The 16,977-nt window shown below is 33.3% G+C and overlaps 2 protein-coding genes across 2 annotated transcripts; one reads left to right on the top strand and one right to left on the bottom strand.

Moving 5' to 3' along the window:
- Window positions 1–222: 222 nt before the first annotated feature.
- On the bottom strand, window positions 223–5,303 carry LOC100750166 (putative cyclin-dependent serine/threonine-protein kinase DDB_G0272797/DDB_G0274007). The gene is made up of 3 exons (XM_012390001.3): window positions 5,165–5,303; window positions 2,911–3,013; window positions 223–2,357 (listed from the first exon to the last, which is right to left on the bottom strand). Exons 1-3 carry the CDS (start codon window positions 5,174–5,176, stop codon window positions 1,330–1,332), a joined length of 1,143 nt encoding a protein of 380 aa, XP_012245424.1. The 5' UTR covers window positions 5,177–5,303; the 3' UTR covers window positions 223–1,329.
- Window positions 5,304–12,208: 6,905 nt separating this feature from the next.
- On the top strand, window positions 12,209–16,147 carry LOC100748345 (procyclic form-specific polypeptide B1-alpha). Its single transcript, XM_003492321.4, has 3 exons — window positions 12,209–12,368; window positions 12,910–13,173; window positions 13,806–16,147. Exons 1-3 carry the CDS (start codon window positions 12,354–12,356, stop codon window positions 14,235–14,237), a joined length of 711 nt encoding a protein of 236 aa, XP_003492369.1. The 5' UTR covers window positions 12,209–12,353; the 3' UTR covers window positions 14,238–16,147.
- Window positions 16,148–16,977: the final 830 nt, after the last annotated feature.

The raw sequence follows: 16,977 nt of genomic DNA, 5'->3' as shown, positions 1-16,977 counted from the left end.
TTTATTTTAACCCTGCTACATCCTTTAGATCACTTTCGATAGAATCGCGTTTTTCTATAGTTAAATGGTTTATTAAATGTCAGGAAAATATGAAAAAATATTTCTGCGTTTTCGGGTTTTTTGTTTCAACCGTACACGAGAGGTTGTTTTAGAATTAAAAGATTCGAGGACTACGGTAAGGTTAATAAACATACAGTTTTTGTATAAAAGTAAGATTGTACTTGTTATTTTCTGTTTACAATCAATTGTAATTAATGAATTATAGTTGTTAAATTAGTGTGAATTGTATAGCGACATAAATTATGTAGAGATTAATTCTTTTAGTTGGAATGTAAAGAAGGTCTGAAAAAGTATTTACTTCTAAAAGTAATTAATTTTATACATTCTACTTATGGTTATGTTTCTTGTTCTAAACGTACGATAAAATTTATAAAATTGAATTTTATAAATTCAGTTATTATCCAAATCGAAAGATTAACAAATAATCGTATCTATTTAAAGCTATAGAAAAGAACAAAAAAAGATGTTAAAGTTGAAAGTTGGAATTACCAGAGTACACTTCGTTATTTAGCCAGGAAGTGTAAACCTGTCTTTGTTTTTTAACGCGTCAAGACGAAGAATATTAATCTTCAGCAGTTTTTCTGTGCGACGGAGAAAATTGAAGGTTTGAGGAAAATATTTTAATTTAATTTGGCAACTTATTTTATCACAAGTAACTAATAACTTTGAAAACAAGCGTGATCAAAGATATTCTGTAATCTTTTCAGAACAATATCTTCTCATAACTTTATTTAATGATTGTATAAAAAATACAGAACGTTTCATTAATACAAACATTTGTTCTGAATGTGTTCATGAAAATTCTAAAATGAGATTGTAAGTAAATTTATAAAAGTGATAAATAATTATTTCTAAAAATTTGTAGCGATGAAGAATAATTTAAAGTAGAACTGTAACAAAAATGAACTGAGTTATTCAAATTCACTGTATACCGACAGAAAAATAAGATTTCCGAATATTCGTTTCATGCTAAATTCAACAAAATATCCAATTTTATTCCAGATTTTAAATGAATAAAATCTAAAATAATGAAATAGATGCGAAAATAAAATAAAATAGTTTATTGCCTCACTTCCTCCAACACTGAATTCAAACTAAATCTAAACAGTCACAAAATCCAACATACTAACTACAAGTAGCTCTAAACCCCAAATTCCATCCCCAGATACCCTTTCCTCAAATCCCTCAATCCTCCCCACCCGCCAATCTCAACGCGTCGATCCACCAAATAAACCAAATAAACTCCACCTGTTTCATATTTCAGTCCTCTCAATGCCTCTGACTTTCTTCAACAGGCTTAGCCGTCCCATAGTCGCCTTCGTACTGATCGTTATTTACGTAATAAACCTTGCTTCGATACCGATATGGCCCTTTGGTCTCAGCTGGAAACGGTTTCGGTACGAACAACGATTTTGGTTTGTAAGAAATACTATTCGCGATAACTTCGTATGGTAACCGTGCCTGATACTGCAACAATTGTTGGATCTCCATTGGCATGTTTTTGTCGATGACCAATTTTTGAGGAATTGGCGGCGGTAGCCTCTCGACTGGCACTGATATATGTTCCACTTGTGGTTCCTGTTGCTCTCGTTGCTCGTAGTCCTCTTTGTACACTATTTTGCCTTGCAAACTTCTATCTGCGTAGTCTCTTCTGGATTTCTGCTGTTCCTCGTGTTCATAATTCTCTTGTTCGTATTGAGAAATGCCAGCATTTGCTGGTTGCTGATCGTATTGTTGAGCAATTGGAGCATTGGATGGATAAGCGAAAGAGGCTGAGTCAGGATGGATACTTTGTGGCTTGAAGTCATCTAGAATCACTTGTTTCGCGTGAGACGGAGCATTTGAGTATCTGTATTGAACTTGATTGTGATCAGATTGAGGTCCCACCGGAGCTTGAGGTTGTGGATAGACTTTGTATTGAAGTTGGTTTGGATCTGGTAGTTCTTGTACAGGTTGAGGTTGAGCGAATGTCTTGTATTGTATCTGGTTGGGAATTTGCTGAGGTTCCGGTTGAGTTTGATGTTGTAAGTACGATCTATGTTCCAAATGGTCGGATTCGACTTGCACGAGTTCAGATTGAGATTGTTGCTGACTCACGTGTGACTGTTGAGGATGAGCTGATTGTTGAGGATAAGCTGATTGTTGAGGATAAGCTGATTGTTGAGGATGAGTTGATTGTTGAGAATGAGCTGATTGTTGAGGATGAGCTAATTCTTGTTGTTGAGGAATTTGGGAATTTTCTAGGCGAGAGTGGAATTGGTTCTGCGCGCCGAAGAACTTCCAATCAACCTTCAGGCCTGTAAAGGAAGATGCGCGTGATAATTAGTAATCGGTTTTTGGTTGTGTGATAAGCAATCTGCAGATATTCGCACAAATGCATATCTTTGTAGCTAATACTAATACTACATCTAACTAAATTCTAAATATCTTTATATCTAATACTACATCTAACACACATAATATATACATAATTAATGTTCAGATCTTCATTAGCAACGAATAAAACCTTATACATAAATCATCTTCAATAAAAGACACTTCCTGAATCTAAAATTTTCTAAACCTCTTACGAAAACAATTACATAATCATTACATCAATTATACAATACACGTGGCAAACAAACGATATACAATTACACAACTATCTAGCAATTACTCTATCTCGGTACAATATGTACATTAGTAACACCCAATTAAGTTGTTCGAGAACCAAAGACAATCGTCTAAACAACTCAATCACGATCAGTTCGTACATTCAATCAGGAAAAATAATTCCGATTTTGAGTAGCTGATCTCTATTATTCATAAAAAATATTTAATTGTCCAAGTTTTCAACTTAGCTCTACTCACCATTTGGATCATGGTACTTAATTTGCGCCTGAGGTGTACGAACAGAACGCTGCGCGTTCTGTTCTTGCGCCACCGTCGTCGAAACCAAAACGATAAAGAGGATCTGCGAACAGATTGAATCGCCTATAAATTACTGCTTATGAGAAGGCTCCCCACCTTTGTGAAGGTTCTCCATTTCTCTAAGGACGAACGCAGCGATGCTGTAATAGGTAATGGGATTCGTTAGAAAGTAAAGTCTTCCTAGACGGTCGTCTTTCTCCGCGGCTCATTGGAAATCAACGCCACCGACGACGTCTCACCCGGAAGCGAATTCGTACGATCGTTTTGTTCAATAAAACATTTGACTAGCAGAAACGTTTCCGCCTTTGTCCCGCTTTTGTATCAACTTGACTCTGTGCTATACAGAATGATCCACGCGAGGGTCTTTGCAGTCAAACAGTTTCACTTTCTTCTGTAATCGTTCGAAATTATCATAAAGTTAAGACTATGTTCGCCAGCGTTATGAACCGCGCAGAACGACTGTTTAATAACTTTTAACTGTGGGAAATTAAGGCTGACTACGTTTAGGCTCGAATAAACGATTTCTTTCGTAATATCGATTTGAATATTGGATCGCCGATTAGCTTGAATGAATTATGCATATTCGTGGTTTAGAGTAGTTCGGTTGATGTTGTTACGGAATTTTAAATGTTTCTAGATTGTGACAGCTCTAAAAGCTATATAGATTGTTAATTGTAATTTTTCAGATTTTTAATCTTACCTGTCATTCGTTTTATGTTGAACAATTTGTTTTCTATAATTGAACGTTTGATAGAATTAAATCTCATGTAAGTAAAATGTAAGATTTTTGTCAATAATTGATATACATATTTATCTAAAATTTAAATGATAAATTATATACATATGTACAAAGAATTTTGCTCAAAGCTGAAGTTCATTACTCTTTTAGAAATTATTTTCACTAATAATTATTTTCTTCTAAAACTAATTAACTTCGTTGAAATCAAATTTTACTGTGTAATTTCAGAAAAGAAATCTGTTCGGAAGATCCTACGGTCGATTCAAGATTATCTTGATTCAAGATTGAATCTCACTCTGTATATTTTAAAATTAATTTTTCTAAACGAAGTTTGTATATATTATAACACGATCATATGTCATGCACACGTATAATAAATTACAACATTTATAATAGTATATCAGATTATATGCATCATAGTATTAAAATCAATCTTTATTTCTTTTATTAATACTAAAAACGAGAATTCGTCTAGTTTAGAGTAAGAAACATGCATGAGTGAATCGAACCTTGAACTAGCGTAATGCTAAGCCACTACATAATTAATTCACGATTTCTGTTCACGGTTCTGTTTACATGCATGGAACAGAATAGCCGCCAAGAAGAAATTAGAAGAATACATTTTTAGAGAAATAAATTAGAAATAATTAGTTGTAACAAATGTTTCACAAATATAATTCAAACTGCTCCGATTTACTGTAATTTTCAATTTCAAATAACCTACAACTATTAGAAGATTTGTAATTAACAAGATCCTAAACAGATAAAGTAATAAAGCTTTTAAACTATAAATCAAATTCTGATTTACGTGAGAGGATTCATGTACTTAAAGAAATATCTAAAAAATTTTAATTTAGTTTACTTACTAGTTTCATTAAATTAATTAAAATTGTCAAAAAGTCTACAAATGTGTAAAAAGAAATAACTAAATCAACCAAGCTCTCGGCATTAAACAAACTTTTCTACATAAAACAAACTACCAGATATAAAACTAAATTAAAATAAATTTCTCCATGCAAATAAGTTCTTCGAATGACACAAATGATAACAACATGAAAAATTCAAGTGACTGTGCCAAGCATCTACAAAACACAATTTTGTACCATAATACCGACACTGCTATTTTTCCTACTCGAGCTTATCACGATAAAAAGCAACAAGAAAAGAAACTACTCGTTCCTGAACACTAACTAGTAGTATTCACTTTTCGTAAACATTCGACTCATCGACTCAACGTATCGGTAAAATCGCGATCCATCACTGACAACCCTTTGCAGCACAAATACACTGCAACTTATACGTGTCACTCACTAAAGACTATCGTAAAGGAACAATATAAATATTCGACACTTGATATGCTGTATCTAACATCGATAGAAAATAGAAGATAAAGTTAAAAAACTAGGATCACCATGATACGATTTTGAGCAGAGTCGAAGGGTTTCATGCACTCACTCGAAGTCTCATGGCTGGCTGCGAGAAAATGATGAACGTGGATGCTCGGTTCGCGGGTCTACGAGCGGAAATCAGTCGACGGAGCTACCGTTGCTCTTCTATATACTCGGAGTCGAGCCGGTGTAATTGGTCGGCTAAGCAGACGGCCGGTGACTACCTACTTTTAAAGTAATTCTGCCTCCGGTAACGAGCGAACCACCGAGGCCCTCGGGATATTATCTGGGCCGATTGCAAGAATGCGTCGCTGGCGCAACTTCGTTACAAAGTCGATCTAAGAAGCTGCGGACACTGGGGTGTCCGAGGTTACCGAGATTTGCAACAATAGGGAGAACGATAATGGAGGATCGACGATCGACGGTAAAGTCTGTCATTGATGATACTTCCAAGAAAGGTAGAGAATTATAATGGCGAGCAAAATAATTTAACTTAATTTTTAAGAATTTACCCCTCTGTTGCGTTCTTTTGGTCATTTTGCATGTAATATATTATATATTATATTTGTATATATTTATAAATGTTATATTTTTCTATTTGTAGAAAATCTCTTCCGAAGGATATGATAAGAATTAGAAAAAGAAATGAACGATGTAGCTACTTAAATGTAAGTTATTCGTATGCTTCTCCGACAAACCTAATGTTTCTAATTATAGATAGAAACATAGAGCCATTCTATAAGGGATAAAAAAAAGAGAATACAGTTCCAAAGACTTTCAAAGTCTCTTTATCTGCAAATCAGAATGTAATGATTCAATAGAAAAACAAAAGCTATTCCGTCATACGTGTCGTAAGCGACTGCTTTGCATATAGATTGTGCATACCTATGTTTATAACGTGCAAACGATCTTCCAGAATTGGTACGAACAATGTTTATTGACGGGGCCTAATAATGGCCGCAAAAATATTTACTAGAGTGAAGTAAAAATTTATATTTGCTATCGATAATACGAAGTAGCAATAAAATCATCGAGCTTTGATGAAACATTCTCGGATGAAGTAGATGCCATCTGCTGTATCCCTGAACTTTCAACTATAAAAATACGACAGGGCAAACCGTAAATTGTAAGAGTTGTAAGATCTACAGCTGTATCCTCACTTCTCGTGTACGTATGTGCATCTCAATGAAAATATACGTGTACGATCGATTTCATTCAATACAAGATTTTATCGAGTCTCTTCTGAGATCCTCGTATGTATACATTTTATCATGTATTACATTTTTATCACCTTGTTTTAAGATCTTTTAGATACTACATAGCAGAATCGAGTTAATGTATAATTTAAATTAAAATAAAATTACAAATTGGTAAAATTACTGATATTATTATTACGTATGTTATTAGGTATATATCATTAGTAAAAAGTTTCTGCTTTTAGTAGTCACTGTATAGAACGTTCCATGTACTTATCCTATCAGCATTCGAATATATTCGATGACAACCTTGTTAAACGCAATTTTCAGAAACGTTGCCCCCTCGTTGCGAAAACACGATTCGCGGAACTTGTTTTCGAGGCGAAAATTTATTAAATCGATCAGTGTGAAAAAATGTCAGCTAATGCGCAAAATTAGAGGATATTATGTGGACATTATAGAAGGGAACCATAATACGTTCTAAACGAACTCTAAGAACCTCATAAACCAGACTTCTAAGGGGGCAACCTCGGCTTTTTTTATCGGACCAGAAAAATCACGGTAATTTTCGAAATTACCAGATCCTTGTTACCATCATTACGACACGTACTTCTCAAGAGAAACAGAAACACGAAAGCAGGAAGTTTTTGCTTTAACCCAAAGAACTCCAAGAACGTAATCTTTTTCCTTTACATCAATTTCAGTTTCAAGCATGCTCGTAATTAATATACTAACAGTTGTATCTCGTTCAAACGGCAATGAAGTGTTATTGCACCCATTATACAAAAGTCGACCGATTGCAACATCATTTTGCAATACTCAGTTGAGAAAGATGGTACTTATATATATTTATAAATTTGATTTCGTAATATTTATACAGTTAGGATTAGAGCACAGACGTCTCTACGTTTATTTGAAAGTATAGATAGAAGTATACAAAATGTATACGATACGCTAAAATATATAGTAGAATATCCAAACTTGGTCCAAATGTACTTGGTGCAGTTAATCGCCATTTAATAGGGATTTATGTAATCTCTATCTAAGACCATAATTTGCATATGCTTCGCGATCTAGATATAATATTTGATAGAAACATATAAATACAGGAATTAATCAATATTAACTTCGAAATATAATGAAGTTTTTATAACACATTCATAACTATTTTATCATAAAACAATCTCTGTTCCCTTACACGTAGGTTGAAAGAATGCATTACGTAAAAACAGAAAAACCTTCAGCACAATGCACTTGTAACAAACAATCCAGGAAGAAAAAATGAAATAAATTACATACTCCGCGTATTTTTACCCTCAATTGCTTAATTTCACCGGAGATTAAGTAGAGATTAGTTGCTACCGAGAAAACTGAGAAGCCCAACGATCAAAAGCTTTCTATGCATACAAAACCTGAGAAGATTTTATTTTATTAAAATAAGAACACTAAAACTCGGGTATTAGTATAAAAATTGTAGATACACCGTTCACACAAAAATCGTATAAAATATAAATGAGACCTATTATTTCTTAGTAGCAATAATTTTATTGCCAAACCGCTGTATTGATAAACTATCACAGTGAATGTCGCTACTTTCCCAAACTTTTCACCGGTTGTATGGAAACCTCGAAAACGATCTATACAGCGTATTTTGGTGAACGTTTTAAGTTCAACGTTCTACAGTCCTCTGATCGTTTCAGTGAATACAAGTGGCAGATATTTCTTTAAAAGTCGACGTGTATAATATTGAACACAAGAAGCACGTTGAACGTTGGAAACTTATGGAACAGTGTAACTGAAAAATCATTTTTTCCTAAAACGTGATAAATATATTTTAGAATGTTATTCGACGTCTCCGTTTAATTATCTTCTGCGTTCCGTAGAGTTTGAAAAAGTCGACGATACAGAGACCCAGCGAACAAGTGGAGTTACAAAGCCGAATGATCGAGATGGAAGAGAGACTGTTCTTGCGAAGTTAATTAATCATGCATGCCTTGTTCCACAACGTACCAAAAAATGCAGCACGAACCATCAGCGAGGAAAGTTCTTCGATGATATTCGAAAGGCTTGACGAGAAAAAAGGATACATTCTGCGGAAATGGGCGGAGAAAGTCCATCGTAAGTAAGAACTACGTTTCCACGGAACTGCTCAAAAATAGAAGGTTGTTCGATGTTCACTGCTGGATATTAAAACAATTGGCGATTCTTTTCATTCCACGTGCATGATGAAATTACATTTTTACTTGATTGAAGTGAAGTTATGCAATGGAACATCGCCATTAGCAGGTTTCCTAATTAAAAAGAAATAATTAAAGTACAAGATTTCGTTTGAAATAATGAGAATTTTAGTGAAGTTATTATCTTTCTATTTTGAAAATAATTAAAGAGAAGTAACTTTAGCTTATGTAAAGGCTAGTTAAATGAAATGATTTCATTTCTTGAAATTGGTTTTTATCTTAGTCGGTACTTTCGAATAGGATAATGGATTTAATTTAAAGACAATTTTCATAATTTTCAATTTTCGTATTATGTATATATTTAAGTAAATAATAATTTGTCAAATATTTTATTTAAATGATTCTTAGACTTTGAGCACTACGCTTCGTATAATTGCGTCGATCAAATCGAACAAAATCTCATTCGATGATGTTGTAAAAGTTGACTGGCTGACTCACCAAGATGTATAGTAATATGGAAATGAAAGAAAGGAGAGTAATGACGCGGCAACCGAAAGAACGTTAATTATGATAATTGCAGAAATCAAAAGTTATTACTGTGAAACGTTGGCATTGGCTCGTAGCGAAACGATAGAATAAAATTGATATCGATCACACGTTGCAACTACTACAGTTTTATAAATTAACAAATACGTATAGAAAATAGATAACTTCTGAGAGGATAATTTGTTCCTGTAGTTTCTCTCTTTGTCTCCTTTTTGTTTGATGCGAGGTAAATGCTCTTAAAGATTGCCTATAAGGAAATGGAAAGTGGCTCGTTTGGACACTGCATTAAACACGCGCTTCCTTAGAAGCGAATGCTCATAGGACAAAGAAGGAATGGTTTCTGTAAATATATTTAACATGTATAATAGAATATATAGGGTGGTTGAGGGTGGTTACAGAGGAAAAAGAAGTCGAAAATATAGAATAAAAATTTTTTTTTGTTTTTTTTTAATTTTTCCATCGAGACAACGATTTACAGTAAGATCCGTTATAACGAGAAATGATAAAGTGCACGAGTACCGAGCAAAAATTCAAAGTTGATTTTCTCGAAAACAAAGCCTCGAACGAAAAATTTTTATTCTATATTTTCGACTTCTTTCTTCGCGTAGAATTACCCCCTTTCCGCTTGTACCACCAGTTACCAACTACCCTGTATATGTTATATTTACAACATAAATTTGTAGATATTTCATGTGCTATCTTCTAAATGAAATGTAAACAATCGTGTTTTTCTTAAATTCAAATTTCCTTATTATGCAGTTTAGTATCTTTATCTGTTGTGATATATTCAAGGTGCACTAGGTCTGTGGCAATATTGAGAATATCTTGGCAATCAATAGATCATAAATACCAGAAAAAGTAACAGGATATTATGTTGTGTGCTGTGTAATAGTAAGAAAGTTAATTAATAGTACAAGGAGCTAAGCAATTTTTCTTTCGTTTTTCACGCTATAAATTTAAAATTATTTCAATATCACGAGTATGCAGGTGTTTTCAGTTGATGCTTGCGAAACGTTTTGCCAGAAATTATACTAAATTCGCTGATTACACACTAGAATTGGGGATCCCGAGATTCTTGTAAGTTCATAAAATGAATGTATTAGCAGAAAGATAAAGTACGATCGAAAAAAAATTATATTTCCCTGTCACGGTTCTTAAAAAGTTGAATATTAAAATATCCGAATTAGAATAATTTTATATATTTTAATACCACTATCTCTATCTAATCTTTTTTAATCAATATTGAAATTTTAGAAGTGAAAACTGATTTCAATTTAAAAATTATTCCATTAATTGATGATCTAATTTCATTTCATATTGTACAAGAAAAACTACTAATCGTTTTCTTTTGCGTGTATAGAATGTATATGTAAAAATGCATATGAAATGATGAAATATTATTACGAAAAACGTAATCGAACGCGAGACTTGTAAGATGAAAATTAGTGGAACTACTTTTCATCTTACAAGAAAGATACATAACGTGGCAAATTATCTAACGAGATTAAAAAACGTAATAACTATACATTATGATATTCTAAGATTGAAAGTACGTTACCTTCTATTCTCTCTCATTCCTACGCTTCTCTTTAAAACTCTGCCGTTTTGTTAAAATCGTATCTATGAATATCTTCCTCTTTTATATTCAAATAAATAATGAACAAAATTCGTTGAAATCCTCTCTTTATGATATTCAAACAAACGTAAATATAAAGCAACAAATTTATAGAAGGCTATCGTAAAAATACATTTCGTTATATCCAGAGAAACGCTTGTGAAGCGGATGTCGAATTTAGGAACAAAAAGTAGCGATAGAATGACCTCAGATTGGTGGTGAAATACTCATTAGTTAATCGTAATGCGGAATTGCAATAAACATTCTTTATAAATCAAGTTTTCGTAACCCAGTTTGACTACTATTTCGTTATAGCGAAGAAACTGACTTTGTGAGATGTTGCAAGGGGATGCTAACATTAATAAGAAGGTTTTATATTCTCAAGAAACAATTGCCATATTTCAATTTTCTGATTTGTAGAAATGCATAAAACATTATATCCAAGTTCCAAAGCAAACGTGAGAAATATAAGTCGATTACTTATAATTCAGTAGAAATAGGTTGACTATTTGTTCTGCTATAGCGAAAGTAAAGAGAGTTGCAATTTATTTTTTCTATTGTTTCGGAATTAATATAGGCACGTATGTATAATAAATCATAATATATATGTATACGTATAATCCATGTATGTCATATGTTATCTAAATATATATACTTCCTTGATAATCCATCTTACATTATTGACTCTTATTTAGTTAAATATAAAGAAAGATTTCTATCGATATACGTATATTGCGTTAATTAATTTTCTATTATAAGTTCGATTTAAAATATTATTTTATAATTATTTTGTATTTTCGACACTAGCGCAAAGCGGCAGAATCGCGAACCTTTTGTACGAGTTACTCGCTGCTCATAAGATAATATACAAGTCGGTAAGTAAGGGTTCTAATATAATCGGAACTGCACTACCTACAGTTGCAAACAATAGATCATCTGTGCTCACCTATATTTTGTCAGGGCTTGCGCTATTATTTTAACGTTAACAATGATAACTAATCTTAATTCTCTTATCAAACGGGCTAATGATCTTGCTGTTTCCATTTCCAAATTTATTTTAAATTCTTACAATTTTACATTCTACATTATTAATTGATTACATTACGAAAAATTTTTTCATTGAAACAAAAAAAATTGCAAATGGGCAAAAAATTTATCTATAAAACGAAAAACAAAATGCAATGTAAAATTGATTATAGCACATTAAACATCAATGGAAATAGTCGATTCTTTCATCAAAGTACATTATTCAATACAACGGAAGCAGTGTTCAAAATTTCTTGCTCTTTAAACATTGTTGCACTTAAAGTTACATTAAACTAATTTACATTACAATAAAGTTACATTAAAATAATTATAATTTTAATGGACATCCACAGGACATCCGACTTTTCTGCAACAAGATTCTCAATTCAATTCTCACTCAAATCTACGATCTATAACCATAATTATTTATTGTACATCGAATATTATAGTGTAACAGTGAAAATGCTGATTCAAGAAATGTCAGAGCGAGTTAGAAAGAGGAAAGCCGAGTGGCGGTGGAAAGGCGTGGTAGAAGATCAGAGTGCAATCTGCATTATTCTGTAGCTGAGGCGCGCGGGCGGCCATCAAGGACTCTTCAGGTCAACGTGATCCAATCTGCCGTATAAAACGCCCCTCTCGACGGTCCTTCGAGCACTGTTGTACTTCTCGTCGCCCCGTTGTCGTTATTTCTCCATTATGTATGCGATATTCGTAAGTACTCGTTTTCAATGTTACTTCGAAACTTTTCACCACGCATTGTCAAAATCCAACAAAATCGATTACTTTTTTCTTTGCATCTGTGGTATACTTGTAATACCACGTAACAAATATGCCACTCGTTTCATCGTTATTACTTTTTTAACTCGCCCCGCTTTTGTAGCAGTTCATTTATATCTCATCGAGCGTTAATTCGAAGGAAATACAAAGAATAAGTAATTTTGTTTAGGAGATGCTTATTTGTTCGACAGAACACTGTATTAAATGATTTCCATATGAACATTTTGTTTTATTAAATATTTCAAATCTATTATTTAAGCTTCTATAATTATTTCCTATCTTCAAATATTGCTGGCTAACTGATATTAGACATCTTGCTACCACGTAGCAAATATAATGTGTTTAGTATAACTTAAAAAATAAAATAAGATATCGAATACAAATTAATTGAACTGTATAATTCATTGTGACAACAATTACATATCTTGCTCTTCTCTACTTTGTCGTTTCTAAAGTCATGAACTTAAATTTCCAGGCGTTACTATTCTACACGGTTGCATTGGTCTCGTGTCAATCGACGAATAGACAATACCAGTCACCTCAACAGGCAGCAATTTTGAGTGACGCAAGATATCTAGCTGGAGATGGAACCTTTGGCGCCGCTTATTCACAAGAAGATGGTGTGGAATTCAAAGAGGAAAGCGACGTTTACGGGAATCGCCGTGGGTCTTACTCCTACGTCGATCCTACGGGTCAAAGACGCACAGTGACATATACGGCTGGGAAAAATGGCTTTCAGGTACGTTAGAATGTGGCAGAAAATCCTAGTTCTTTTTCCATCTAACATATGTTTCTTTTATTACATATGAAAAATAAAATATCAATATTGACAAGAGCTAAGCTATTACAGTAATATGGAAATTTATAGAAATTTTGAAGTTAGAAAAACTAAAATTATTATAGCTTAGTTTTATATCTCGTTCGGTGAGATAGAAATTTGTAAGTAAATATTGTATAAGAAATTTTTTAATTGATTGATGGTTATTAATAATAAAGTTGTCCCTTTCTATATTTTTCGTAAATCATCGCAATTCCGCTACTGCAATTCATCGTTCACCCTCCGTATATTTAGGAACATTTAGTTTCTCCTACACACTTGTTTACAAAGATACGGTAATTTATTGAAGCACAATTAAGACAAAACACCTTCTAACAATAGTACACAATTTGAATAACTTTTCTCACGATAAGCTACATTATTAATAGCTATTTGAATGTCACACTCATATAGCAAAACTCCCTCGTTACTAGCGAAATGATTCGTTTATGACATTAAATAGTAAATAGTAAACGTTACAATAGTTTCTTTGATATTTACTATTTAACATTTAAATATTATTCCGATGCACTTTTCCTCTTTTATTTGAACAGGCCACAGGCGACGGCATTCCCGTTCCACCCCCGCAAGTTCCACCTCAACCAGAGTACGTACCTCTACCGCAATACAACCCACCCGATTATCAACCACCGCGATACAACCCATCCTTGCAATCGTATCAACGTCAGAGTCAACCAGTTTATGAAGCACAACCAGCGCCTCAGCCCCAACCTCAACCTCAACCTCACCTTCCACCTCAACCAGTGTATCAATCTCAACCACAATACCAACCTAGACCTCAACCACCACCTGAAATTCAATCCATCCCTTCCTACAATCCACCGCCACAGTATCAACCTCCGGCTAGACCATTACCACAGTACAACGCTATAACGACGCCACCACCTCGAAGGTTTTACCCACCTGGAAAGTTGAACTTCAATAGGACTCCGGATGGCTACTCCTACACGTTTAATAAAAGTTAAGAAAAAGATAACTAGGAATGGGAGTAACTTCTAATTTGTAATTTGTCACTCGTAAAATTTGGCCAATAATATGGAAGAATGGAACAATGTACGAGAGGCCGCAGGTTGTCATTTTATAAGGTAAATTTAGAAAGATAAAGAACTTTCATCTGACGAAATTCGTTCATATTAAAATTTAAAAAAAAATCGTCTTTTTTCTTAACGATCTATTTTAAACTCGAGAGAGAATTGATTAATTGATTATTATGTGTTAGTTTGTATGCATCTATCATTTTGTCGATTTTCTTCGAGGTGTATGGTTAATATTTAAAACTTACTGGGTTCAGAAATAGAATGTACTTATAAATTAGGATAAAATTGAATATCGTGTGAATTATACTTAAAGAGGAAAGGAAAAATGGAAAGAATAATTAGAATAATTCTATTAATTTGTGAATAAGTCTCTGGAATCCTATTATAGAAATTATATGACGCAAGAGATTTCTGTGTATTATAATATAGATTTTCGCTGTGTATTGTGTAATATATTGTGTACTTTTTGTAATTTATTAGAGTAGAACTAACCTTAGAATATTTGCTAATTTGCTCATATTGTCATTTATTCTGAATTTAGAGAGCTACATTTTCAAGAATTTCCACGTTTTATTTTGTATATCGTAGTTTAATAGTTAACATAATGTTTTTCAATGATAGCCTATCTAAAATCTATTAAACCAAGCGTATCACAAAATTTTCGAAAAATTCTAAGAAATCTACTATCCGTAAATATCATAGGCGGAAATTAACAAACGATAAATTAAATGTGAGAGCATGCATTCATAATTAGGAGATTGTAGGTAGCCAGAGCCTTGTCCATGATCTTACTGCAAGGTACCTCGCGTGAAACAAGTTGAACTTCCTCTGAAACACTGCATACAATCTATATAAATTCTTGAGGAAACGAATACAATATTTATTTTTCCAATTAGGGAGGATTCCTTCGTTCACTTACGTTATCGCTAATTATGGGTATAGTGTCAGGCAAATATTCGCGATAGAATAGATTAGATTAGTTGGAAAGTTCTATCGACTTCTTTCACTTAAAGTTTCTTTTAGTTCGATAATTTATATCCGCAAATATTCTATTAGCCAGAATAAAAATTTCCAATTACAAGGAAGCATTTTCCTCATAACATTCGCAAAGTGTACCATGAAATGGAGAAAGTATGCTTCGTGTATCGATGTGTCATTTCATTATGGCTCCTAGAAGAACTCCTAAAAAAGCGAAGAAATTATAAATTCTATACTTCAGAGGGAAAATGTAGACGATAAGTTTGAGTAGCGTTTCAGCAGCGTAAGGCGAAGAGTACCAATTAAAATTTCTCACTGAAGTGTTGGAATGAATTTAAATGGAGAGAAAGGAGAAGCATTAAATAAGAAATGTCGATAGGAATTTCCGACAGATCGGACAGTTCGCGTGAAATTAGCAGCGGCGTCATGTAAACTATTCAGCATTTTACAAACTCCATTGCATCGAATTTTCTTAATCGCTTCGATTGGACGACGCCCTGCGTTTCGCATAGCAATTCCCTTTACAAATGCGAGCACTATCCCGCGCACTTTGGGGTCACGTTACTTTCATTGAACAACCTTTGACGTATTCCATGCTATTGCAACGATCTACGAGGGATCCCACGATCCACGAGGGAGGATACGTGATCTTTTAGGTGTGATTCATACCTTATTGTAAATATAGGTTGAACGTGTAAGGCATCGCCTCTTGAAACAGGTTTCAGTAGGTTACAATAATTTCAATTATGCTTCATATCCTACTATATTGTATTATATCTATTTCTGTAATTGGAATAGAAGACTAAAATAGGATAGAAGTGATCGAACTAATTTCTACATCTAATAAACTGATATAAAAATGTACATGATCTCATTTCCTCGTTATAATGTCTTATTTTTATTGTTCTTGTATTACTACATTTTTCGTCTCTGATATTATCTCCAGCTCATTATAATTAAAATATTGTAATAAATAAAATATACTGAAATAATGTGTGAAATTCTAATAAAAGACGGCAGTAGTTGAACAAATGAACAATTAAGAGAATTAAATGTCGGATAAATATTATTAAATAATAACTAGTAATTTAAAATTCAATCGAAATATTATAGTAGCGTATCACGTAAATGAAATCTCACAAGCAAAATAAGTATAAGCACATAAAATAGTGTGCATTTAGAATGAAACGTACCTAAGTACATATACAAATAGAAACAGAAATTAGAAATACTTATTCCAAAAAACATATTTAGACCCTAATCGTTCAAATTTATCTCGTGAAATTTGTACAATATTCGTCTCTTAATAGTCATCTGCTGAAACGCTATACTTTTGCTCTGACCTATCCGTCATTGAATGCAACTGGCACGTCATGTCAACTACGCCCAGCTCGAAACGGAAGGAAAGTTAGGCAAAGACAAAGAAAACTTAGACAAAGGGACAATTATCTTATTATGCTGGCTCGCAAATAATACCCGTGCAGTTGGAACGAAAATAAAAATGTAGTTGAACAGGGCGTCCGTTTATCAGTATTGGCAATACGGGTGCGGCAAGGCAAACCGGCCGTATCGAAGCAGGAACTCGATATCCTTAGTAGTGGACCCAAAGAAACGCATACCGTAACGTTTCGCGTCACGTCGATGTCCTTTAAGAAAGTCGATCACGAAGTTAATTTATGGCCAAACGGGT

The sequence above is a fragment of the Bombus impatiens genome, unplaced genomic scaffold (genome assembly GCF_000188095.3).
Source record: "Bombus impatiens unplaced genomic scaffold, BIMP_2.2 scf_0673, whole genome shotgun sequence".
In the NCBI taxonomy this organism is placed as follows: Eukaryota; Metazoa; Arthropoda; class Insecta; order Hymenoptera; family Apidae; genus Bombus; species Bombus impatiens.
This window is presented reverse-complemented; position numbering and strand designations above follow the sequence as displayed.